This window comes from Mandrillus leucophaeus, unplaced genomic scaffold (genome assembly GCF_000951045.1).
Source record: "Mandrillus leucophaeus isolate KB7577 unplaced genomic scaffold, Mleu.le_1.0 Scaffold1235, whole genome shotgun sequence".
Classification (NCBI taxonomy): Eukaryota; Metazoa; Chordata; class Mammalia; order Primates; family Cercopithecidae; genus Mandrillus; species Mandrillus leucophaeus.
Window position 1 is genome coordinate 309,496 of NW_012100710.1, and position 27,270 is coordinate 336,765.

The window sequence follows — 27,270 nt, forward strand, 5'->3', positions numbered from 1 at the left end:
AACATTTTTTCTTTCATTTCAACTTTGGTGAATCTGACAATTATGTGTCTTGGAGTTGCTCTTCTCGAGGAGTATCTTTGTGGCATTCTCTGTATTTCCTGAATTTGAGTGTTGGCCTGCCTTAGTAGGTTGGGGAAGTTCTCCTTCCTCATATTCAAGTGATTACCATGTCTATTTCTTATGTAATTGTAGTATCCCACTATTGTAGTGCTGCTTACATTTTCCAAACGTTTAATTTTGATATAATTTGAACCTTACAGAAAAGTTGCAAGAATAGTACAATATCAGCATTCTTTACCCAGATTCACAGTTGTTTATATATCTGATCTGCTTTATCATTTTTTCCTTCTCCTTTATACACATGCATGTGTGAGCACACAGACACAGATTTTTTTCCAAACCGTTAGAGAATAAAGACATATGCTTTTTTACGCCTAAATATTTTGATGTATGTCTCCTAAGAACAGGGGCAATCTCTTACGTAATCACCATACAGTTTTTTAAAATCAGCAAATGTATCATTGAGACAGCATTTTTTCTAATCCACATATTCATTTCCCCCCAGTTGTTCCAATAATGGTCCCTGTAACAATTATTTTCCCAATTCAAGATCAGGCATTGCATTTAATTGTTATTTCTCTTTAGTCTCTTTTAAGCTGTAACAGTTCTTCAGTCTTTCTTTGCTTTATTTACCTTGGTATTTCTGAAGAGCATGGGCTAGGTATTTTGTAAAACATAATTCAAGTTTGTCTAATGTTTCCTGGTGATTTTATTCAGCTTTTGCATGTTTTCCTCACTCTTTGGTTGTTATTGTTCCTTTTGTGTTAGTAACTAATTTGTGGAGAAATATGTTGATATTCTTTAAATATCTTATTCATTAAATGTTCACCTGCTAGTTTTAGAATCCACTGATGATTTTCCAACCCCATTATTCCTTCTGCATTTTTTTATGTGGCATACTACTGTAAGGAAAAGCTTTTTCTTCTCCCCCGTTTACTTGTTTATTACATCAGTGTGGAGTCATGGATGCCTATTTGGTGAGTTAGGAACTTACCATCACCATCTGTCCCAGATTTGGCCACTGGGAGCCCTCTTAAGCTGGCTCCTTCTAGATATTCTCGTCATTTTTGAGCACTTGCAGCAAGATACTCCAGCTCATTTTGTGTTTTATTTAACGCAATGCTTGGAATTAGCTATTTCTTCCAGGAGCACTACGTTTCCTATTTAATGAGAGATGGTGCATAGCAGCAAATCTGGAGCTAGGAAATTACATATATTTGTCATGTTCATATGTACACAAAACATAGCTATATCTTGTCTTTCTATGTATCAAGCTGTCAGTATACTGACACTGACATTCCTGAATCTAATTCCCAGCCAGAGAGTATATGCCAGTCTTTTTTCTATTTATGACTCCTTTTTTCCACCAGTGAGAAACCCGATTTTCACTGTACTTCAGTATATTTACTCATTTATTCAAGTGTGGAACATACAGAGTAGTTTCAGAATTACTTACTCATACTGCTGTATAAGGCCAAAATGAAAACCTGGAATTCAATATTTGTTTACAGATTCTTAAGACAAAGTTTACAGGAAGTACAATTCACATATCTTAAGTTTAAAAATGAGTTTTGAAAATTCATGCATGTGTGTAATTTGTGCATCCCCCACCCCACCAACAAGATATAGAATATTTCCATCACCACATAAAGGTTCCTGGAGTACCTCCCCAATAAGTCTCTCCCCCAACTCAGGCAACTAGTGAGCACTATTCTGATTTTTTCTTCATGGATTAGTCTTACCTGTATTCAGATTTTAAGTAAACGATGACTATTGTCTTATAGTTAGTAAGCCTTAAATTCAGGAGCTGTTAGTCTTCCAGCTTTGTTTTGCTCTATCAAAAGTGGTTTGGTTAGTCTAGATCCTTTGGGCTTCCCTACAAAAAAATTAAAGGCAGTTTGGTGTCTCCAAAAGTTTGCAGGGATAGAAATTTCATTTAATCTGTAGACTAATTTTGTGAGAACTGACATCTTAGTAAAATGGAGTCTTCCAACCTGTGGTTGTAGTACATTTCTCCATTCATTTAGATCTTTAATTTCTCTTAGCAATATTTGGCTTCTCTCAGTGTAGTGGTCTTAGTCATTTGTTGCTGTTACTCATATTTTTTGATGCTATTGTAAATAGCATTATTTGTTTAAGAATTTCAAATGTTTGTTGTTAATGTGCAGATATTCAATTGACTTTGTATGTTCACACTGTATTCTGTAATCTTGCTATATTACTTAAATAGTTCTAGCCAATATTTTGTATATTCATGATTTTCTAGGTTAAAAATATAAAACATAATGATCTGTAGAGAACATTTTACTTCTTCCTTTCCAAATTACTTGCCTGCCTGCCTTTTTCCTCTTCTTCCCCACCACTGCCCTGGAATTATTGCAGTGACTAGAACCTCCAGTGCAATGTTGAATAGAAGTAGTGAGAGTAGACTTTATTGTCTTTTTCTTAGGGGAAAAATATTTCATGTTTCATCATAAAGAACAATGTTGAATAGAAGTAGTGAAAGTAGACTTTATTATCTTTTTCGTAGGGAAAAAATATTTCATGTTTCATCATAAAGTACAATGTTAGCTGTGCTTTTCATAGATGCTCTTTATCTCATTTAAGATTTTATACTACTCTTTGTTGAAAGGTTTTTTTAAATCATGAATGGTTTTGATTTTAAAAAATAGCTTATTTGCATTTGTTGACATAATCCTGGTGTTTCTCTTTTATCTTTTAATATAATGAATTACACAGATTGATTTTCAAATATTAAACCAACTTAGACCCCTGAGGTAAATATCACATGGTCACCTTTTTAATACTCTTTTTATATATTGGTTGATTTCATTTGCCTGTGTTTTGCTAAACAGTTTTGTGTCTGTGTCCAAGAGAGATGTTTTTTCTGTAAATTTTTAAAAAATATTTTGTTTTGTATAATGGTAATTTTTTGTTCATCAAGTGAATTGGAAGTCTTTTCTATTTTCTGAAAGGGTATGTGTAAGTTTGGCATCACTTTTTTTTTCTTTAATGTTTGCTAGAACATCAGTACAGCCTTACAAGCTAGGAGTTTTCTTTGGGAAGAAGTTTTTAATTGTGAATTTAGTTTCTCTTAAAAAATATAAAGCCATTGCAATTTTCTAGTCATTTTGTGTAATGTCTGAAAGTGTACGTTTCAAAGGACTTTTTTAAATTTGTTGAACTTATTGGCACAAAGTTATCCTTTTAATATTTCTTTATTCTGTAGTGATATCCCCTCTTTCATTCCTGTTGTTTGTAATTTGTATTTTTCTCTATTTCTAAATCTGGCTTTCTACATATTTAGCAATACTATTAATCTTTTAGATGAGACACAACTTTTGGATTTGTTAATTTCTCTGTCATTTATTTCTTCTGTTTCATCAGTTTCTTTGGTATTTGATTCCTTCTGCTTTGAATTTAATTTGCTCATCTTTTCCTAGCTTCTTAAGGTGAAGCTAGGATGATTGATTTGAGGCAGCTCTTCTAATGTAAACATTTAAAGCCATAAATTTCTCTCTGCCCTCTGCCTTAGCTGCTTTTAGATTCTCTGCCTTCACTGAGTCCCACAAATTTTGGTATGCTGTGTTCTTATATTCATTCAGCCCCAAATATATTCTAAATTACTTTGTGATTTCCTCTTAATTCTCTTTACTATTTAGCATTATATTGTTTTATTTTTGAATTTTGAGGTTTTCTTAATATCTTATGATTTATTTCCAGTTTAATTCTGCTTCAGTCAGAGAACACATTCTATAAGATTTTAGCCTTTTGAAATCTGTTGGTTTGGTAGTTCTCAATAGCTCAGCAAGTGCATTTGAAGAGAATATCTTTTGTAATTTTGGTATATTCTACCCTATAAATATCAATGGCTAGGTGATTTTTATAGTGTTTTCAGATATACTATTTATATTCTTGCTGAGCTTTCTAATTTAGGTTTTTTAAGTGAGATATTGTTATTATTGTAGATTTGTCTATTTTTCCTGTATTTCTGTCAGCTTCTGCTTTGTATATTTTAGAGAAAATTAACACCATTGCCATGATTTATGTTGCAGGCTCTCTGTATGTAATATGTCTTTAATTTTTTGGCTGATTTCAATATTATTTATCTTTGTTTTTAGCAGTTTTACCACAATGTGCCTAGGTATAACTTTCTTTATATTTTTCTGCTTTGAAATTGCTGAGTTTCCTGGATTTGTAAGTTTGCCTTTTTAATCAAATTTGTAAATTTTGGGGCCATTTTTTCTAAGATATTTTTCTTCTGCATTCTGTTTTTTCTCTTTTTTGAAATTCCAGTTCATGGAATTTAAACCAGTTTACATTGCCCTAGATATGAATAAGATGCTGTTCAATTTTTTTTTCAATCATTTTTTTCTATGCTCTTCAAATGGGATACTTTCTTTGGCTTTATTTTCAAATTAATTGTTCTTTTTATTCTGCTTTCTCAAATCTGCTATTAAGCCCATTCTGAACTTTTTGTCAGTTTAGGTATTACACTTATCAATTCTATTTGTACATTTGGTTCTTTTCTTATAGTTTCTATTTGTATGCCAGGATTCCCCTTCCCCTCATTTATTATGACTGTATTTTCTTTGAAAATGGCTGCTTTAAAATCCTTGTCACTAATACCAGTGTGGATCATCTTGGGCCAGTTTTTATTGACTACTTTTCTCTGGACTGCGATTCACTTTTTCTTAATTATTTGTCTAGTAATTTCTTATTGTATACTGAACACTGAGGATGATATTTTGCAGACTCTGGATTCTGTTACCTGCTGAAAAGTTGTACTTTGTTCTAGTAAGCAGTTAACCTGGTTAGATTCATATTCTGTCTCCTTGCAGTTGACAACATCTGAGGTCTTTGCTCAACTCTGTCAGACATTCAGCAGCCACCTTCTGTCGTTCTGTGGGGTCTTCCCCATGAATGTATAATTCAAGGATCAAACAAGTATGCTGGTAAATCGTGGCAACCTCAGATTCATCCTCTGACTCCTCAAGCCCATATCACCAGTGCATTGTACTTGAGCTTCAGCTGCCAGTGCTACCAGAATAGGGAATTGCCTCCGGCTGAGCAGCTACACAAAGGCCAATCTCATCCAATGCTGTTGGCTCCTGTCTTACAGGAGGGTCTACTCCTCTCTCATTTCTACCTCTTTTATTGCTCTTACGAGCCTTTAAATCACTATGTTTTATATGTTTTTCAAGGGGCTGTAATTATTATCTGCAGGAGAATTAGTCTAATAACCATTGCTTATCCATTACTGGTAGCAGAACTTTCTCTGATATATTTCATAATTGCTAAATTGTAACCCCTATCTAACTTATAAAAACATTCATCTACATGTTTAATATGGTGTATTCTCTAGATTTTTGTATGCCTCTAGTGTGTTTTCAGAGGAAGAAATATAGTGCAAAGTCACACACATTTTAAATTAATACAAGTAGCTATTGTATTATGAATTGAAACTTAGTATTTTTTAGTGCCAGGCACTATGCTATGTGATTTACACGTGTTGTCTTATTTAAAACCATAAAATAATGTAATTATTAGGACCATACAGAACCAATTTTTAGAGAACTTACCAAGGTCACACAGTAAGTTTGGGATCAGAATTTAGTACTATATAAAAATTATTTTTAAGGTACGGGAGTATGTTATTTAGTACTACATCTCTCATTCTCTTAAGTACACATCGTTTGACTGAAATGGTCAAAAATTTTTTAATATAAAAATGTTTATATACTGTGTTTGTATACTGTTATCGGAAGGCTCCTGTAGAGAAAAGGGTGTTTAAGATTTTAAAAAGAGCAACATAATAACTGATGGAATGAGTCCCAGAGGTGACGGGAGAAAATGAAGTTAATTGCTGAAGGAAAGTCCACCACTGAGCAGATGGAAACCTTTCCCCCTTCGATTGAAGGGAAGGAAATATGGATTGGTGTTGCTATGATAAAGCTTAAAGGAGGAGATAAGATGAAGAGGGGAAGTGAGTGAGTTTGAATGTTTTCGATAAAGGAGTCTGTAAAGAGAGACTAAGTCAGTTAAGAGGTCACTGGGTGAAGATTTGGGGAAAGGCAGAGGTTTGAAATATCCCCTGTAGTAAATGGCAGAGGAAGCTAAATGATGTTAGGTAGAGTGATTGATGGCTGGGAGTCAGAGGTTGAGTTTGGAGCCATGTGTTTATAGGTATATCAACTGTGAGGTTTCCTCTGTGCTCTGCTATTTGTGGTATAATTTTTTTAAGACATGTATTAGTTTGAGGTAGGATTTACAAAGCACAAGTGATGGAGGACAACGATAGAAAAGAATTACAGATGCTCTTATAATAGTATAGTTTTCTGTATAAATATTTGAGATTAGCTGAGTTGTTCTCCGCTTGGAACTCCTTCTTCGATTTGATTCTGAAAGATGATGATCCATAGTGCAGAATTACTGTGGACAAGATGTGAGATAATGCCGAGAAAAATCTGAGACAAGTAGAACCCTGAGTGATTGCCATGACTGACACTCATTAGCTGGATGACACTAGGAAAAACACTAATATGGCCTCTAGTTATTGTTTTGTAAAATGAAGGTAGCTCTTCAAATTCTCTACCTTCAGAAGCAAATGGTGAAATTTGTATTTTAATAGTAAGCAGAAAATTGGCCTAGTTTATGTTTTTCTTACATTGCTGTAAGAATGTTTTTTCTTGGGGTTAGTATAAAATAAGATTTAAATTTTCTTAACAGTTCTAACTTTGCATATGCCTTCTAATACCAGTGTGTTATTTGGTGCATCTCAGAAGAGTTCAGTGTGTTTTAGTTAATAATATGTCAAATTTGTGCAAGGCACCCACGTGAATAAGATATACATATAAAAACAGTATATGACAACACTATTGTTCCTCAATCTTACCTAATCTACTTATGAATTACTCCCAAAATTTTATCCAGTAGAATAAAGTATATGTGTAATTATGCTTGAGGAATAATCTCTATTGCTGATCATCTATTTATGAGACACATCCCAATGCTGTTTAGCAATTGTTTGTCAAAGCAGGAAGCATCCCAGAGTAAAGAATCACTATCTCTGACCATCCTTTTGGTCCCATGGCTGACTGTGAGGGGAATGGAGTCATGGATTTTTGTAACAGGGCAAGAAACAGGAACATCCTCATGACTTACAGGTCGTGAGAGTATCTTCTTCCTCTGTTATTGATGACAAAAATTTGACTCAAATAAGTAGTGACTCTCTTGAGAGGATATTTGTGTTTAACATCTACATGAGAAAGCAAGTCCTATTCACAGCTTTATAATCAGGTAGATCTACTTTAACCTTTAGGAACCATAAGGCCCAGTATGGACTGCCAGTGGAACATTTCACTAGTTGGGGAAGTGAGGCGTGTGGGCCAACCTGGCTTCTGTATCCCAGTTTGGGGTGTGACCTTTGTCCTTCAAGAGCCCCTCATGACAGATGCTCCCCTGGAGAGAAGTGAGAAATCTGCAGGAACATGTTAGACCAGTGCCGCTGTGAGGCTGCCCACGTAGCCAGAAAGCCCATTAGTAACAGAAGTTGATTGTTATCAGTGGAACTATGTTAATTTTAGCTAATTCCTTCCATTTACAATTTATGAAGCACCACTGTGTGCCAGCCACTATTCTAGGTCTTAACGACACAGTCCCTGCCCTCAGTGAAGTCACATTCGGGGTAGGCGGTGCAGGCATGTAGTGAACAAAGGTTGATAAACGCAGGGGTGGGAGGGACTGTTATTTCCCATAGGGTGGTGAGGGAAGACCTCACTGTAAAGGTGACAGCTAAGCAGAAGCCTGTAAGAAATGAACGAGCCAACCCCCGTGCTATTGGGAGCTTTTGTGTATATTAGAAAGCCCCATCTGGAGAGAGAAAGGCTTTAAAAGCTCCCTGTCTAGGCTGATCAGTTAGAAAAATGATTTTACTCTGGAAAGCACCAATCCTAAGGGCCCATGGCTTGGTGAACAAACAGTGCTTTTCTGTGAAAGAAAAGGCACCCCGTCTTCATGGCTGGGCAGGCGACTTGGGTGAGTAGGGAAGTTCAAGGAAGGGAGGGGGAGCTCTGGAGTTTTGCTCCCACTCACCCTCCCGTGGGTCACTCTTGTGCCGTGCACAAGTGGCTTATTGTGGGAGTGCTATGGGAAGGTGTGTGGTGGGAATCCCATGCAGAAAGAACAGTAAGGGCAAAGACCCCAAGACAGGACCATGTTTAGGAAACTCCAGGCATCCAGTGAAGCTAAGGGAGCAAGTGGGATCAAAGTAGGAGACAAGGTCAGGCTCCAGGTTCACTGACACCAAATATAGTTCTAATAAGATCGTTCTTTAGCTCTTTAGAGTTTTCAAAGAACTTTCTTTCATATGTAATTTTATATGATTTCCACAACAACTCATCATAGGAAGCTCAAAGAAGGTACATTTCTGAGATAGATAATACAATTAGCAAACATAGTGGCTTAGAATTTAACTGAAGTCCTCGGTTTTCAGTACTTTTCATGATACTTTACCTCAGAGATTAATTATTTTAAAGCATTAAACCTTTTTTAAAAATATCACCAGTTCCATCACAGAGCTGTGTTTTTACAAAAATAGATCTTTCTGATCCCTGTGATTTAAAGCATCTGGTTATTGTTCTGTTTTTCTGTAGTTAACTTCAATAGACTTTAAAAATTATCTGTTGTTGTAATTTAGATGTTTTTATAAAGCCATTTACATCTATTTTCTCATTTTAATGGGCCTTTAAAATATTTCTTATCACAACACTTTTTGAAAATGTGGCGTTTTTGCTAACCCGAATATGTAATTGTTAGAAAATTAATAAAAATCTCACAAAAAGCATTTCCTTGGTGAAAAGAAAATTCTCTATATTAATCAGGATTTTCCTGTGAATTTCTTTCAGCTGGAAATGGAGAAGCTTCAGCTACAAGCCCTTGAGCAAGAGCACAAGAAGCTGGCCGCCCGCCTCGAGGAAGAGCGCGGCAAGAACAAGCAGGTGGTCCTGATGCTGGTCAAAGAGTGCAAGCAGCTCTCCGGCAAGGTCATAGAGGAGGCCCAGAAGCTCGAAGACATAATGGCCAAACTGGAAGAGGAAAAGAAAAAGACAAATGAATTAGAAGAAGAACTCTCTGCTGAGAAACGAAGAAGCACAGAAATGGAAGCTCAGATGGAAAAACAGCTCTCTGAGTTTGACACCGAGCGGGAACAGCTTCGTGCCAAGCTGAACCGGGAAGAAGCACACACCACTGACCTCAAAGAGGAGATAGACAAGATGAAGAAAATGATTGAGCAACTGAAAAGGGGAAGTGACAGTAAACCAAGCCTCTCTCTTCCACGGAAGACAAAAGATAGGCGTTTGGTTTCCATATCTGTGGGAACAGAAGGAACTGTGACAAGGTCTGTTGCATGCCAGACAGACCTAGTGACAGAAAGTGCTGACCATGTGAAAAAGTTGCCTTTAACCATGCCTGTAAAACCTTCCACAGGGAGCCCCCTAGTTTCTGCAAATGCAAAAGGGAGCGTGTGCACTAGTGCCACAATGGCCAGACCAGGTATTGATAGGCAGGCTTCCCACGGTGACTTGATTGGCTCTTCTGTACCTGCTTTCCCACCTCCAAGTGCAAACAGAATTGAGGAAAATGGACCAAGCACTGACTCAACACCAGATCCAACCAGTAGCACACCCCCACTTCCCAGTAATGCTGCCCCTCCCACCACTCAGACACCAGGCATAGCTCCTCAGAACTCCCAGGCTCCACCTATGCACAGTTTACATTCACCATGTGCCAACGCCTCTTTGCATCCAGGTCTAAACCCACGAATCCAAGCAGCTAGATTTAGATTTCAGGGCAATGCTAACGACCCAGACCAAAATGGAAATACTACCCAAAGTCCTCCATCAAGAGATATGTCACCTACAAGTCGTGACAACCTAGTGGCCAAACAACTAGCTCGGAATACTGTGACCCAAGCACTGTCAAGATTTACAAGCCCTCAAGCAGGTGCTCCCTCAAGGCCTGGAGCGCCCCCAACAGGGGATGTTGGCAGTCACCCTCCAGTCGGTCGGACCAGTTTAAAGACTCACGGTGTTGCACGAGTTGACAGAGGAAATCCTCCTCCTATCCCTCCAAAAAAGCCAGGGCTCTCCCAAACTCCTTCTCCACCACACCCCCAACTCAAGGTTATTATAGACAGCAGCAGGGCCTCGAACACAGGGGCCAAAGTTGATAACAAAACTGTGGCTTCGCCTCCTTCCAGTTTGCCACAAGGGAACAGGGTGACCAATGAGGACAACCTTCCTAAGTCATCCTCCCCTCAGCTGCCACCAAAACCATCCATAGATTTAACTGTGGCACCTGCAGGCTGTACCGTTTCAGCCCTGGCCACATCTCAGGTGGGTGCCTGGCCTGCTGCAACCCCCGGACTGAACCAACCTGCATGTTCAGACAGTTCCCTTGTCATTCCTACCACCATTGCCTTTTGCTCTTCCATAAACCCCGTTAGTGCCTCATCCTGTAGACCAGGTGCCTCAGACAGCCTCCTGGTAACAGCATCAGGTAAAGGGATCGAACTGTTATACCCTTTTTAAAGAATATGGCCTCTCTTCTCACTTGCCTTGATTTTCTTCACATTGCCTTGAAACTTTTTTTTTAATTTTATGCTTCCCCCACCCCCACCTCTTTTTTTTTTGTTTGTTTTTTGTTTTTTGTTTTTTGATTTTTGTTTGTTTGTTTTTAAAGGCTCCAGGGTATGGTGATTCATCTTGCTATATGAATTGCGGTTTCACTATGCTAAGTGCTTTCTTCTTTTAAAATAACCTGAAAGTAGTGGCTTAAAGCACATGGAGACCATTAATTTAGAGAGACTAAAGTATTTACATGGGAGAAAAGAGTATTCCTTCTTATTAAATATTTATCTTGTAAGACCTCAGTGGGTCATCATCAGACAGTACGTGTTTAATTCTGTTCCTTCTCAGATGACATTTTTAAAGGCCTTTCAAGTAATTATTAACACTATATTGGATTACCAAATTGACTAGATTTGTTCTGTAATTGGTATATTTTAAGTTCTAATATCAGTTTGGTGCTTAGAGGATTTTTTTTTGTTTTTTTTTTTTAACCCTCAGAAATGGAGTGTGAATATTTATAAATCTGTTCTAAGTTTATTTCTAAAAGCCATGTACCCTATTTAGTGCTGCCGTCTTCCAGCACTTGGGCACAGATGGTTAACATAGCATGTGGGCTATGTTACAGAAGGTTTCCATTGCAGGTGTGGCTTATGAAGTCACTGAATCTGGGACTCTTGAACAAAGAAAAGGTGGATTTTTCCTTTTTGTTATACAGTGCTAGAGAAAGCATTGCTTTTTATTGACATGACTGGATTAGTTCTTTACTAAGCAAATGTGGCTCTAAAGTAATGTTACCAAAAACACATAATTATAAATAACAAGAGACTAGATTCCAACACCCATCTGACTAACTGCAAAGTCCATGCTGTTTCCAGTTCCCAATTTTACCCCTCAAAATGTGGAAGACAAAGTTCTGTTGAAGCTTTGGAGAAGTCTCTCCTACCATGGGATCTCTGGTTGGTGGAGATTGTTGGTTCTAACGGGAGGAAACTTTTATAATTACAGGAAGGTTTGAATAGTTGTTATATTGAGTACTTTGAAGGGAGAGAGAGAAAAGCAAATAGCATCATATTTGCTAATTATCAGGTGATGGCAGCAGTACTCTAGGATTTATTTGTCCAACTATAAGCTATCAACTTGAAATTAAGGTCTTTGAGAGGCTTTATCCATATTTTGAGGGGCAAAATAGGGAATTGGAAGCAGCATGGACTTTGAAGTTAGATCTATGTTGAAATCTAGTCTCTGCCATTTACAGTTGTGCATTTTTGGTGACTTCTTATGCTACTCATATGGGGGAGGGTGGCTGTTAGGAGGAGCAGATCCTCTAATCTGTCAGCATAGTATTGAGCTTAGAATAGCATGAGTGATCAATAAGTAGAGATGATATTACTGCTTCAATGATATTGTTGTTTACAGTATTTTTGAGAATTTGCTTTGGAATTGACTTTAGTATTATTTTGAGATATCTTTACAGGCATTCAGCGTTCTATATTTTTGATCCAAAATGGTATTACTGAGCTGAACAGCTCTTCTCGTGGCCTAAAATAATTTTGGCTGTTTCTTACAAATTAAATCCACCCTCAGAAGAGGAATTTTGCTACTCAGTAGAATAGAGAATGTACTATAAGATCTTTGGGCAGTCACAAAACACAAGTTCCAGAAATGTGTGGAGCAGTGGCAGTGCTGTTGCCACAAATGCATAGACTGTAAAATAGAAAACACTTCCTAGGATATAGAAGTTTTGTCACTTTAAAAAATACAAAGCCATCTTTACTCTGAGACCTTGAGGGTCTGCCACTTGTTGCCTTGGTCATGACTGTGGTCCAGGGTTTAGCTGCACATGCCCTTTGGTTTCGGCAGAGAAGTCTTAAAACCAGGATCTATGACTGAGGAACATTTTGTCAATAGGATTGAAAAGTTAATGGATTAAAATGTGTTAACTTCTAAAGACAGAGATTTACTAATCTGTTATCTATTCACCAGGATGTCCTGCCCTAGGATACAGTAAAATTTTAGATAAAAGAGCTATAACCCCTCTGAAAAATGCCCTTCGCTTATGTCTGGAAAGTAAAAGACACTATAGACCAGAGACCAAAAAAATACCAGCCCCTGAAGATACAGAAAACGGATTCCTTATTTTCTACTCTCTGACTTCTGCAATTTTGCCAAAGTATTTTGTTTATTTATTCCTCTCAGAACTGCAGAATTACTTTTGGTAGAATAACAGGTTTCTATGTCATTTGCTTATAAGATGTGACTTATTAAGGGAGAAGGGAGGCACTGGAAGCCTTGAGTCATTAAGCAAGTGTTTACTGAGCACCTAGACTGGGAAATGAAAGTGTGATTACACTTACACAATGGACGTCTACAACTCTACAATTCAACTATAAATGTTGCGTTGAACTTTCCAAATAAGATAGAGGATTTAAACTCTGTTTTGCATTGAGATTACCCCTATTTTTGCCACTATGCCCATTGCAACTAAGAAACACCAGAGCTGCCTCCACCCTGCTTACTAACCTGTGTGTCCCTGGGTGAGCTTGTGCCTCTCCAGGTCATTAGCCCTTTGAAGGGTATTAACCTTCCAAACAGCCACTGATTCCATTGTGGTTGCCAAAAGCAAGGCACAGGGACAATGCACATCTGTCAAATACCTGACAGATGTCTCTTCCAATTTCGGTGATCAAACAAGCGCTGAACTAAGTATAGTAAGGCAGGATTAGTCCATTCCTGCCCCTTTCTGAGTATCACCCTAGAGAGCTAATTCCCTCTGAGCCATTAGCTTTTTCATTTAAAAGCAAAAGCATTGTGGGCTGCAGTGCTCATACCTGTAATCCAAGCACATTGGAAGGATGAGGCAGGAGGATCACTTGTGCGCAGAAGTTCAAGACCAGCTGGGTTAACATGGCGAAATCCCATCTTTACAAAAAATATAAAAATTATCTGGGCATGGTAGTGTGTGCCTTTAGTACCAGCTACTCAGGAGGCTGAAGTGGGAGGATCACTTGAACTCAGGAAGTCAAGGCTACAGTGAGCCTTAACCATGCCACTGTGCAACAGCCTGGGTGACACAGTGAGACTATGTCTCAAAAAAAGCATTGAACCAAAATTATAATAATATAATAATATTCCCAAACAATAAAAGATTTAAACTTGCCTGATAAATTTTCAAACTACCTCTCCCTCCTTGGAGAACTACTGGCCCATAGTACTTCCAACTCTAGAATCCTGTGTTCCATGTCAGCTTCTATCTATAACAATTATGACTAAGTTAGAGCCCCAAGGAAAATTGGAATGACAGAAGTTACCCTTTCAATGAATTGTAGTATAAATTACCCAAACTCTATTTGGCAACCTTTATAGCCAAATGTTAAATTTTTAAATAACATTCTTAATTCTAAATGAACTAGAATTTCTTGTTCCTCCTGAACTTGCCAAATAAACACATTTCAAATGTTAGATGAACAGAAGCCTAAACCAGAAATCACTCCAGGCAACTGAGTTTCCATACCCTTGGAAATTGTTTTTTCTGTGTTTTGTTTTTTTTTCATTTGATACATTTGATTTAATTTGGTTTACACCTTTTCCCTATTGAAACATGACTTTTAAAAATTATCCTCCATGTATGATTGGCTTAAAGGCTAAATCAGAAAACAAGAATGATCTGGGCTATGACATTAACCTTCTCCACCCTCTGAAGCTGATGCCGGAAGCTGTTCTCACTCCTTCCCTCTGCTATTGCATGTCCAGTCATTCCCTTCCTCCTGGCATGTTGTGCAGGATGCTCACCTTACTAATGTTTGCATATGACACTGCGAAACTGATTGACTTTTTGCTAACATCAGTAGAGTAGCTGTACGAATACCGGTCTGTTCTGTCTTAACCATTATTTAACCTCTTAACTAAACATTACCATTTTTATCATTGTCGGGAATTTCAGATGAACAATGTAGTCTCATGGTGAAGTCTTATTTTTCCCACATTTAGGCAGGATTTATTAAAATAAGCTTGTCTGTGTGTTAGACAACATTGGAAATGTTAGTGAAGATGTAAAATGTATTTACAGTTTTAAAATACTTGGTATTTATAAAGCATTTTTCTTCTGTAAAGATTTTTAAAACATATTGCAGACCTCTAAGAAAATAAGGCAACTGATATATCTTCTGTAGTTCTGTATAAGACGACCCTTCAGTGGTCTAAAGATGGAAAACAAATTGAAGAAAAAAATTTGTTTTTCAGATAACTTATTAAAAATAGGGTTTCCCAGGAAATTACAGCTGCAATTGAGTATTTCTGTATAAAGCAGTTGAAAAATATATTTAAACTGTCTTCTCCCCACAAAAGCCTAGATTTATGGTGAAAAAAGTAAAATGTAAACAAAACCCAAAAGAATAGCAAGCCATTTACATGCATTGGTATTCATAAAAGAATATCAATAACCAAGACCCCTTGGATGAGATCTGAAGAGAGAATGAAAGAGAGAGAGGCTGAGTATGAGCCCCATTCCCTCCTGTTCCACCGAGGACTGTAGTGCGATGCCTTCATATTGCCTGTGTTTGCTTTGCAGTCGAGGTTTTATACCTTCGTGTGTATAATTTCTCTGTTTATCCATTTCTAATAAGTACTGATTTAATTTTTGTGGGCCTGTTTTTTGTTTGTTTGTTTGTTTTTAAGAAAATACAAAAGGTAAAATGTACCAGAGAGGAGCCTTCTTGTAAGTATGAAGTAAAAATCCTACTTTTGTAAGAAGAGCTAATGAGTATCAGTAGGAAAATATCATAAAGTTTATATAAATATTGAATTTTATGAGCATTTTGATTTTGTATGTCACTACATATAGTCCTAATAGGATTAAAAACAATAAATTATTCATAGACCCAAATAATTGATTATAAAGATATAATATCCAGCTTTTTATAAGCAGTGTAGTTTCATTTGTATAATTGGCTTTGTTTTGCCTTTTTTAATAAATAATTTTTAAATACTGAGAAGTTCCTTTGATATGTACTTTGAAAATATTTATTAAGATAATTTAAGGCCAATAATTTAGGATTTAATCATAAGAATTGAGTATTACATATGTGTATTAATATGACACTTATATGCCTAGAATAATTATGCTGATACCAATGTACAGAGGGTATAAAACATCCATCTGTTGTATCTTACTAAAGGGATATTACCACGTATCGTAATCAGGTGGCCATTCTGCCTTGTATTCCACTGCTAAGAAAGGATGTACAGGTAAATATGGCAAGATCTTATCTCATCATGCCACACACTTGCAAAAGGATGTAAAGTCAAAAGCCCATATGACCATTGTTACGAGCAGAAGGTTCAATATGGTTTTAATTTTCTTTTACAGGTGGTAGTGGACAGTTATAAAACATTTTAAAAATCCAAATGGTATAGTTCCTTAATGTAAAATTTTACTGCAACTAGTAAAAAGTAATCTTTGTTTTATGTACAATGAGATGTATTGTGCATATAGAAATTTAGGGTCTAGCCATTGTGAAGCACTATTTAGAATAAAGCCCTCCATCTGTGATCACTTTGGTCAGGACAAAATAGACCTAATTGGCCTGTGAAAGTGTGCTCTTAGGGATAAATATATGTACATATGCACAATGCTGTTACACATATTAGAACCCTATAAGGAAAAAGAGGAAAATGTCTTATTTTGAAAATTCACTGTATTTGAGTCTAAAATACACAAATACCTATATATCACATTGAATGAACATTTTTACTTTACTGTTTTTACAGCCTTTTGATCAAGGAAGAATTCAGAAAGTTTTTCATGCTATATGCAGCCGAATTCACACACTTAACAGATTCTCTTCTAAAGCTGCTAAATACTGATGAGAAATATCTAACTATGATAACTCATTGTTTTTGTTAAAATTACATATTGAGTGTCCTGTTTTGTTGGCTGATTAAAAGTTTGTTAGGCGTTTTGTGAAGGTGGCCAGATGATACCGTCTTCACAATTGTATATAGAATATTTGTGCTGGTGAACTCTAGATCCAGTTATACATGTTATATTTTATTATCTCTTAATACTGAATAGCAGTTGGCCTCCATTACTTCCATTCCCAAATAAGGGAATTCAAGGAATATAAATAGACTCTTTGGTCCATCTTAACAGTTTACATAAAATTTGTAATTAAACATTTTAGAAACATTGTTGAAAAAGAAAAATCTGTTTCTTACAATTATTTATCTTATACCTAAAAATATCAGTTCACTTTTCCAGATTAATATTGAACTAGAGGAAAACTTTACCTTGTAAAACCTTTACCTTTTAAAATTCAAATTGTTTTAAAATCCTGAAGAGGAATTTGAACTTTTAAAACAAGACAGCCATCTTAAGTTTTCCTAAAACCAATCACCACTTTAACACTTACCTGTACAAGACTCATGACTAAAAATAATTTTTCAGTATGTATGTTGATTTAATTGGCAGCAGATATAAGATCTGAAATAACAGTTCAGATTCATGCTAAGTAAATATTAACAGATTGATAATGTTAGAAACCACATAATCCTCTAGGGACACATGTTCATATGTTTGTGTGTGTGTAATTCAGAAAGGAATGGGTAGTATCTGTCTCTTGTCCTTGCTCCTACTCTCTAACGAGGGTCACTTTAACCTACAGGCTGGTCACCCTCCCTAACCCCTTTGCTAATGAGTGGTGGTCCTGCCCCCCTGGCTGGCAGGCCCACCCTTCTTCAGCAAGCTGCTGCCCAGGGAAATGTCACTTTATTATCAATGCTGCTTAATGAAGAAGGACTGGACATTAATTACTCCTGTGAAGATGGCCATTCTGCCTTGTATTCTGCTGCTAAGAATGGACATACAGGTAAATATGGCAAGATCTTATCATACCACACACTTGCAAAAGGAGGGAAAGTCAAAAGCCCATGTATCCATTGTTATGAGCCTAAGGCTCAATTTAGTTTTATTTTTCTTTTACAGGTGGTAATTGATAGTATTAAATGAGATTTAAAGTTTGTATAAACATTTAAAAAATACAAATTGTACAGTTCCTTAATATAAAGTTTTACCACAGCTAGTAAAAAGTAATCTTTGTTTTATGCAAAGATGACTTTGCATTTATGGTCCATTAGAAATACCTGATATGTGAGAAAGTCTAATTATGAGAACTTTAGTGCTACATGCTACAGTGAGGGAAAGTTTTAGTAGTTAGGAAAGGACATGGGCCTGAAATCGTTCCACAGTTGGAAGAATTTATAGTTATTTGAATGTCTTAAAAGAACCGAGAAGTTGTGTAACTATAAATGGTATATCGATGAAGACTGGGAATTATTCTTGTTCTTTAAAATGCAAATCCTGTAGTCAAATATACCAAAACATATGGGAGTGCAGAAAAAGAGAGGATTTGACCGCAAATGCAAAGTCAGATAGCATTGCATATGGGAGCCCATGTGACTGTCGATTAATTCAGATAAATGGAGGATTCTAGCAACCTCAGAGAGCCTATTATTTTTTAAGTATTCTAGAATTCTTCATAAACACTAGAGAGATTTTCATTAATATAGAAGAAGTAAATCTAGTAAGTAACACGAGGAATGTGACATCTAGGTGGCATTTATTCCGGAGTTAGGTGACTTCCAATGGGCTGTCCTTTAGCCTCATTCATGGAGTTAAGGGTAGTATGCCCACCATCCAGAAGCAGTTTAAAGATTAAACATCATAAAGTAATAATTTATTTAAATACAAAGAATGGTATTTCAGTTTGGTAAGTGAATTTGGTTCTCCATCCAGGAACATTATTTTCTGGGATAGACTGGTAGAAAAATCTGGTAAAGCATTTTCTGGCACATGACATTTTTTTTACTCAGCAGCAACTCTTCCCAAAATGCACGCGTGCATGGGCACATGCACGTGCACACGCGCGCACACACGCACACACAAACACACACACCCATCTTAGTCAGTGAGTCTGGGGTATTATAATCTTTGGGAGAAGAGGCTGCTTTTCCTGTAAATTAGTCTGCAGAGTCTCAGGTCTGCCATGATGGAATTGTGAGATGAACTGTGCAGGGGAGAGGCCCTTTGGGTTTAGAATCTGTCTACAGCTTGCATAGAATTTGGCACATCTTAACTCCAAATGGGGAATTTACATGGCTTTCTATTAAAATCCATAGACTGTGTGAGATTGCTGCTGAGTGCAGAAGCCCAAATCAATGCTGCTGATAAAAATGGCTTCACACCCTTGTGTGCTGCAGCTGCTCAGGGACATTTCGAGTAAGTTGCTCTTAATTCCTTTTTTCCCACTGTGAAAGCCTCTTTTTATAATTTGCACACATATTTTAGTTCCGGCTGGATGTGTAAACTAGTGCTTAAAATCACTGGCAAATAAATTCACTAAATATATTTGAGGATTTAAATGCAAACTAGGATTCTAAATTTGCTCTTAATAATAGTTAATATTTGAGGGAAGTGAAGAAGAGAACTGTGCTGTGTCCCAACTGAACGTAAATGAACTTTCTTCAGAAGATAATCTATGGCATGTCAACACATATGTCATGAGATAAAAGACTGTTGAGAAGCTTGTTGTTCACTATTTTACACCATTCCAACCCCCCAAAAGATTTTTTACTTATGATGTCACTAAAAGTAGAACATAGAATTAAATTGGTTGTAATAATCTGAACTTCCTAGTGGTAATATATTCTAATTATTCATCTTGTTTTACCATTTAAAACAAAATTGAAGCACAAATTTCACATACTGAAAGAAGTTTAAGCATTAAGCCAAAGATACCTATTAATTAAAATATACCTAACTTTAGCAATGATTTATTTAGTAGCTTACTAAGTCAGTCAGATATAGACATGACTTTTTAACATTAAAAGTCATATTTTAATTTTAAAAAAATAGAAAATAGCTAAGTTGCTTTTTCTGCCTGTGCTGAAATGTCAGGTTGTGGGAAACACAAGTTGCTTTTAACTTTTTAATCTAACTGTCCCGATAGAAATGTTCTTTAACAAATTACAGAATTATTGAAATGGGGTTTTTAAGGTTGAATCCATGTTATTAATCATAAATATAAAATTTTTAAAATACAAAATGAATTATTTATGTATAGCATGATTTACTTTTCTGCATATCGAACACATATTTCACTACCCTGAGTTTGTCATTGAGAACCCTAGACACTGATTTTGCTGTACTCTTTGGGCATATCCTGACTCCTTCAAAAGGAATTTCTCCTTCTGAGCTGTGCTTTTTACCTTTACTTTCACCAGGCAGCCTGTAGGGCCACTTTCTTGGAGAGTATAGCAGTCACAGGAATGGAAGCATGGATAACTCTGCAAAAAGGAAGGACCCTGGAGAAATCTGGGGATTGATTGATTGATTATTATTATTTTTTTTTAGACGGAGTCTTGCTCTGTCACCAGACTGGAGTGCAGTGGTGTGATCTCAGCTCATCACCTCACTGCAACCTCCGCCTCCTGGGTTTAAGTGATTCCCCTGCCTTGGCCTCCGGAGTAGCTGGGACTACCGGTACACGCCACCACACCCAGATAATTTTTTGTATTTTAGTAGAGATGGGTTTTCACCATGTTGGCCAGGATGGTCTGGATCTCCTGACCTCGTGATCTGCCCGCCTTGGCTTCCCAAAGTGCTGGGATTACAGGTGTGAGCCACTGCACCAGGCCGGATTGGTTAATTTAAATGTGTCTGATACACACATACATCAACATGTCACTTAATTTAAAAAAAAAAAAATATATATATATATATATATATAAATCAGATACTGCAAGGGAAAACTAGGAAAAACATTCACTGGAGTGAAAATAAAAGATGAAGTGGATTGCTTCTTTCTTTGATCATGATTTAGCCCTCTTTTTAAGTTTATTCTCAACTAATTTTACAACTTAAGCTCCGCATGTTTAGCTAGTAACTAAGTGTCACAAAGTCTTGACTTTACCTCGTTTCTTTCCTCCTTGATTCTCAGGGCAGCGGAGTTTCTGCTTAGCTATCTTTTTCCTCATCAGCTGGCCTGCCTTCAGGAGACAGGACAACCTCTGTGTCTTTTCTCCCCAAGGCAACCCTTTTCTCAGCCTTTCTGCTGCCTTTTATAGAGAAGGCACATGGTGCCCTGCTGTCTATGCTATTTATAATTATTTTCTCAAGTGAAAGTCTCAGAATGACTCAGCAGCCTTTTTTCAATGTTCAAACTATTTTGAACCAAAATAATATATATTTATCAAGTACAGTTAAACCGTTCATCCCAGGAAGTTCAATTCTAAGGACTCTGCTTTCACAAGTTGGTTATAGGGAAGTATCAAAAAGGAGGTATTAGCACTTTTCAAATTTTCATGGGAGAAATGAAATTTTATTATTAGAATATATTTTCTAGCCTTATAAAAATAGTATTCATGTAATAAGATCCATAATAATTGATATATATATATAAATAGAAACAGTTGATGTATATAAAGATGCAGCATTGCCTTCTTTTCTGTATTTAATATCTTGGTTAGGTGGTGCTTCAAAAGTCAAACCCAGGTTTTATGTAATTAATCCTAATCTTGTGTGTAGGTGTGTAGAATTATTAATTGCATATGATGCTAACATTAATCATGCTGCTGATGGAGGACAGACACCTCTATACCTGGCCTGTAAAAATGAAAATAAAGAATGTATTAAACTCTTGTTGGAAGCCGGAACCAACCGAAGTGTAAAAACCACAGTGAGTACCACTCTGTTTTTTTTCCCACCCCCCGTATACATAATTTGCCATATATTTGTAAACTCTAGAACTAGAAAAACAAAATAAAGGTTAAAATAGAGGTTGCTTTATTTTGTTTTGCTCGTAGGATTTGGAAAGTGTCTGACCCTTGTTTGAATCTCTTTCCTGTTAATTAAATGTCTTGTTCAATTAGCCTAACCAGTCCTTTAACCTCTGAGCCTCAGATTCATCTGTCAAACAGGAAAACAAATACCTATGCTTTGATTATTTTTAGAACTAGGGCAGACAAGGGAGGTATAATTTTTTATTCATTCAAAAAATAATAGTCTCAGATCCTGTGTTTTCTTAAGTAAAGGAGAACCAATGGTTAATAATGGCCACAGAGATGTGGCCGGGTGTGGTGGCTCACGCCTGTAATCCCAGCACTTTGGGAGGCCAAGGTGGGCAGATCACCTGAGGTCAGGAGTTTGAGACCAGCCTGATCAACATGGAGAAACCCCATCTCTTCTGAAAATAGAAAATCAGCTGAGCGTGGTGGTGCATGCCTGTAATCCCAGTTACTTGGGAGGCTGAGGCAGCAGAATCGCTTGAACCTGGAAGGCAGAGGTTGTGGTGAGCCGAGATGGCGCCATTGCACTCCAGCCTGGGAAACAAGAGTAAAACTCCGCCTAAAAAAAAAAAAAAATCATATATGTAAGCAGAGATGTAATAAGCTAGATATAAACATTTTTAATGACTGTTATTGCTAGAGTTTTTTTTTAAAAACTTCCTATTTTTTGAAAATCTGAGAAAACAGTTTAGTTTTATATTTTTCATGTTATTTATATATATTGAGAAATCTGTGGTGTTACACATATTCAGTATAAAATTCTATAGTGAAAAATAATTTTGTATCACTGGGCTGAATGAAAAAAAAAAAGCAGTACAGCATAAAAATTAGTCACATCCTAAGTTAGAGAACACAGAAATCCATTCTCTCCAGCTAGTTGCTGGTGAGCTGAACAAAATCTTTGGAAGTATGGATGCTCAAAAGTTCAGAGATAAACAGTGTAATTGGGAACAATTAGGTCTGTGCCTTATAATAAGTATCAAAAGAGGATGGAAGATAGAAATTTATTTTTCCAGAAATGGTTGCATGGCCTTTCTAATATAAATCGGGAAAGGTCAAAAGCACTTACAGTCTTCAGTAGTAGACTACTTGTGTAGTATACTGTTATACTACCCAAGTAAAGGTGTCCACAACCCAGTGAAGAACACACCTGAATGGAGCTGATTGAAGCTCCCTACTTGTCTTAGCCAAGTGAACTTTATTTATCTGATTGGAGCACCCTTGTCTTGTCTTAGCCAAGTGGATTTTATTGGTATGAGATACCAAACCAGAGAAAAAGCTGCATTGCAAAGGGACGGCTTTAGCAAATGATCAGATGACTTAACCCAAATTTAGATTGTTCTTATTAATTGTCTATTTATCTGTCTTCTACCCTATTATTTTTTAAAAGTGTACTGTAGCTTACTGAAATATATTTAGTATAGCAGTGTGAAATACTACATGAAAACGGTATGTCAAGGGGAAATTAAAGGTAGAAAAACATAGCCAAAATACAAATCACCAAAATAAGCCAGGTTCTTTTATGAAAATTTTTTTTAAAAAATAAAGAAAATGAGTGTCCGAATAGAATGCAGACCCATCTCTATATAAAGATGAAGAGACTATAGATAGAACCTAGATTTTTCCCAGAATAATGCTTGTCAAACTTTAGTGTATTAGAATCTCCTGGAGGTATCGTTAAGTCAGATTGGTAGACCCCATCCCCAGAGTTTCTGATTCAATAGATCTGAGATGAGGCTTAAGAATTCACAATTCTATCAAGTTCCCAGGTGATACTGATGCTGCTGGTCTGGGGACCACACCTGAGAATCACTGCCCTAAAAAGGACTTCTATTAATACCCCTACTCCATCTACCAGCTAAGTGGGTAATAGAGGCTCGAAAGTAATATATTCTAGAAAACAGACCCAGTAATTTTAGTTGAAACATTTTCTAAGCTTATAATGATCAGTATCCCTCTGCAGTCACAAAACACTCAATAGGGGCCCATAAACCTGCCCTGAAATTATTTGGCTTTGTTTTTTCTTTATGTCTACCTTTTCCCTGTTATTTAGGATCTTTCCTTCTGGAATGGTTGGCATAAAATTTTAAGATCGCAGAGTTAGGTCAGTGCCTTATAAGTAAAACTGGCTTATAACTGCATTCTTTCAGTCCTCTACTAATAACATTCTTGCATATAAATTTTTTAATTCCTTTAAAGTTCATTCTCTTTCATAGTATTAAATTGAGATTTTGATTTACCATACATAATACTCAGTTATGCCCTGGGCAGTACCTGCTCACCCCAAATGTTTAACTGGTAGGTAGAAGTGATTACAAAATAGCAAACATAAGTCATAGCAGTTGGAAATATTGTTAACTGACAGAAGTCAGAGAACTTTACCCAGCTCATCAGTGTTGATGTTCAGGATTGGAATGCCTGCTTTTCCCAGCTCAGTGGTCCATGCCCAAGAACATTTTGAAGTGAACTTTCAATAACATTATCCTTGACATTAATGTTGTTATCAACCCTTTCCCCCTGGTCATTTTATTTTCAGGATGGCTGGACACCAGTTCATGCAGCTGTGGACACTGGTAATGTGGACAGCCTCAAGCTTCTTATGTACCATAGAATACCAGCTTGTGGAAATTCTTTCAATGAGGAGGAGTCCGAGTCAGCTGTCCTTGACTTGGATGGAGGAGAAGAGAGTCCTGAAGGCATATTCAAGCCTGTTGTTCCTGCAGACCTCATTAACCACGCCAACAGAGAAGGCTGGACTGCTGCCCACATTGCTGCTTCCAAAGGTTTTAAGGTGTGTCTGTTAGCAGCTGGCCTCATCATGCAGCTGTAATTTGATGAGCGGCAAAGTTGTCTGCTATAGATGAAGTGTACTTAAATTGAATAATTGGAGACTGAGTGATACAATTGCAGGTGTTACCAATACAAATTGACATTATTCCTATGCAATAGTTATGGTCAAGGGCATAAGAGACTTTTAATAAAACTAATTTATTTGTAGTTTGTTAATGAGAAATATGAGGGTAATTTCAAACATTTTATCTACAATAGGAGCAAATCATTGGTGTTGATTTAGTTCATTGGGTTGCTTACTTCAGTACCAACACCACGCTGCTAGTGAGAGGCAGGGTGAGGATTCACATTCGTGCTGCAGAGCTCGTTCTCTTGCCCCGTACCCTCAGCTGCCAAACTTACCCCTGTCTGTGCTGTCTTACCAATATCTAAGAGGGAGCTCTAGATGCTCAGATAGAATACGGAATGATTCTGAATATTAAAGAAACAGTGTAATATAGTAATCCATTCACTCATGTTGTTCTGATGTCAATCACTTTAGCATTAATTTGTGTTAGCAATAATAAGATATTAGGAAGTTCCTGAGTGCAAGCTACTGTGTGTGCTAACATTTGTAAGGATCATTTCTGCCATTAGGTAGCTCCTAGTTCAGTGGCAAGTGTGCAGGGTACAAGACAAATGTAGGACAAGAAAAGCACAAAAATGAACACAAGGAGAACAGAAATGCACTTGGAACAGTATAAAAATGCAGCAATTACAGGAAAAAGGAGAACATACGTATTTCAAAGGGCAGAACTTCAGGAGTGTTAGGCTCAGGCATGGCTCATTCTGGAGGAGCTGGAAATTATTTTGAGCTTTGCAAGGAGGATTAAATTCACCATCACCACTGAGAAAGGAGAGTGGTTCAGGTGAAAGGAGCAGTAAAAACAAACACATGGAAGTAGGGAGGTGGATAACAGGTCCCTGTTAATTGGGATGATGGAGAGTAGTGAGAAATAAGACCTGACTGGGAGTCTCACAGCAGGGCCTGGGGCCTTCAGTGACATAGCAAGGAGTTTGGTCTTAATTTACTATTCAAAGTGAAACCATTGTAAGGTTTTGTACAAAGGAACAAAATAATCGACTGAATAGTTTAAATAGATTCATTTAGCAAGAACATCAAGAAGATTTGAGATTACAAAGAAATTGGTATCAGGAAGAGACACTACATGAAAGATGATGAGAGCAGTGGAAATAATGAGAAATACTAGGAATTCCCCAGGAATGAGCATGGATTAGATGAGGGAAATGGGGGAGCTGAATAAAAAGATAGTAGTAACATTCCCAAAAAGAACAAGGAGAAGGATCATTTTGATCAAGAAGACAGAATGCAGTTTTAGACATGCTGAATGTGTTACGATTTGTTCATCCAGATGGAGATAGCTAAAGATGTGTATTTAGAGCTCTTGGTTGGGTAACTTCCTGTTGTGATCTTGGCAGAAGCTGTTCATCTTGGACTTTGGTGTTTTACAAAATGAGAAAAGGGCATGATACAGTTGAGTCTGGAGGTATGGTTTGTTAGCAGTAGTTTTGTTGTTTTGTTTCCCCAACTTCACCCTTTGACCAAAAAGATACAAAAATTCTGGGAACTTGATTTGTATGTATGATTTGAATGGAATGCAATAATATTTGACATAAAAGTTTTTGGGAGACAAAGATGGGAAATGTGAATAGTTTAAACCTGAATATGTACAGTTAATCTAGGACTATGAATCTCTTTTGCTGTTGTAGAGGTGCATGGAAAGGGTAGTTTGCAACCTGCCTCCACTCCTTTAAAAGAAAAACTCTGAATGTAATATGAGATGTTAATGATGGGAGTGTGTTAGGCCTGCACTCAGCCTAGAGGCAAAAAAAAAAAAAAAGAAAAGAAAACACCTGAACACCCTTGATCTAGGATGTTCAGCTACTGGCACCTCTCAGGCTAGGAAGAAAGGAACTTGCTCCCCAGGGTGAGTTACCCTTCAGTGTAGGGCAGTTGTGATGCTGCTCAACTCCTTAATTACGACTTCTTTATTAGTTCTGGTGTTTTTATGATCAAAGAGGGCATTGTCATTGATTTCCACACCTCTGGCATATTGTCCAAGGGAAATGTGACCTCTTTCTCCCATAGACTATGACTCTCGTGTATTCTTTTACTTTAAGAAGCACAAGATGAATTTTGGACAAGGAAAGAGAGATTTTTTTTAAAGTGGGCATGACTGACAATACTCACATGCTGCTAGGCTATTAATATATTTTTTAAGCCCTGGAGTGGACATTAAATCTTCTAGTCTAACCTTTCCATTTTATGATTAAGACATTTAAACCCCAGAGGGTTTAGTAGATAAAAGTTGGGAATGAAGCCCTGGGTGCCTGAATCCATTAGTCTTTTCATTGTACCATACTTCCTTCTACCCTAGTCAAAGATATTGGAAAATGTATTAGTATCATTTGCCTAATATTTATATTCTGGCTGAGATAGTTCTTCAGAAAGTAATCTACTTATAACTAAGATATTAAGGCCAGATTTCTGAAAAAATACGGCTCTGAGCTAGTCACTGCATTGGTAGAAAGATTCTACATTGACCACAAGTAGAGCTTAAAAATAGTTTTTTTCTTTACTCTAGCATACATTTGTCTAATCTACACAGAGTAGTAGAATCATTGCTACCCAAGAAGATGACTTCAGTTTCCATATGGTTTTCAGTAGAGAATTGTGGAATTTCAGAGCTTGAAGGGACATAACATAGCTCAGTGGTCCCCAGCCTTTTTGGCAGCAGGGACTAGTTTCGTGGAAGACAGTTTTTCCATGGTTGGGGGTGGGGTGGGGTGGGAATGGTTTCAGGATGAAACTGTCCCACCTCATAAGGAGCACGCAACCTAGATCCCTTGCAGATGTAGTTCACAATAGGGTTCACACTCCTATGAGAGT

At 36.9% G+C, this 27,270-nt stretch overlaps 1 protein-coding gene across 1 annotated transcript in view; it reads left to right on the forward strand.

Moving 5' to 3' along the window:
• CTTNBP2 (cortactin binding protein 2) overlaps positions 1-27,270 on the forward strand; it is a 173,863-nt gene that overhangs the window by 82,064 nt on the left and 64,529 nt on the right. Inside the window, exons 4-8 of the mRNA XM_011971661.1 lie at positions 8,967-10,620; positions 17,351-17,554; positions 18,864-18,963; positions 21,271-21,421; positions 24,067-24,321. Coding sequence (XP_011827051.1) covers positions 8,967-10,620; positions 17,351-17,554; positions 18,864-18,963; positions 21,271-21,421; positions 24,067-24,321 — 2,364 coding nt within the window. The remainder of the gene's footprint in view (positions 1-8,966; positions 10,621-17,350; positions 17,555-18,863; positions 18,964-21,270; positions 21,422-24,066; positions 24,322-27,270) is intronic.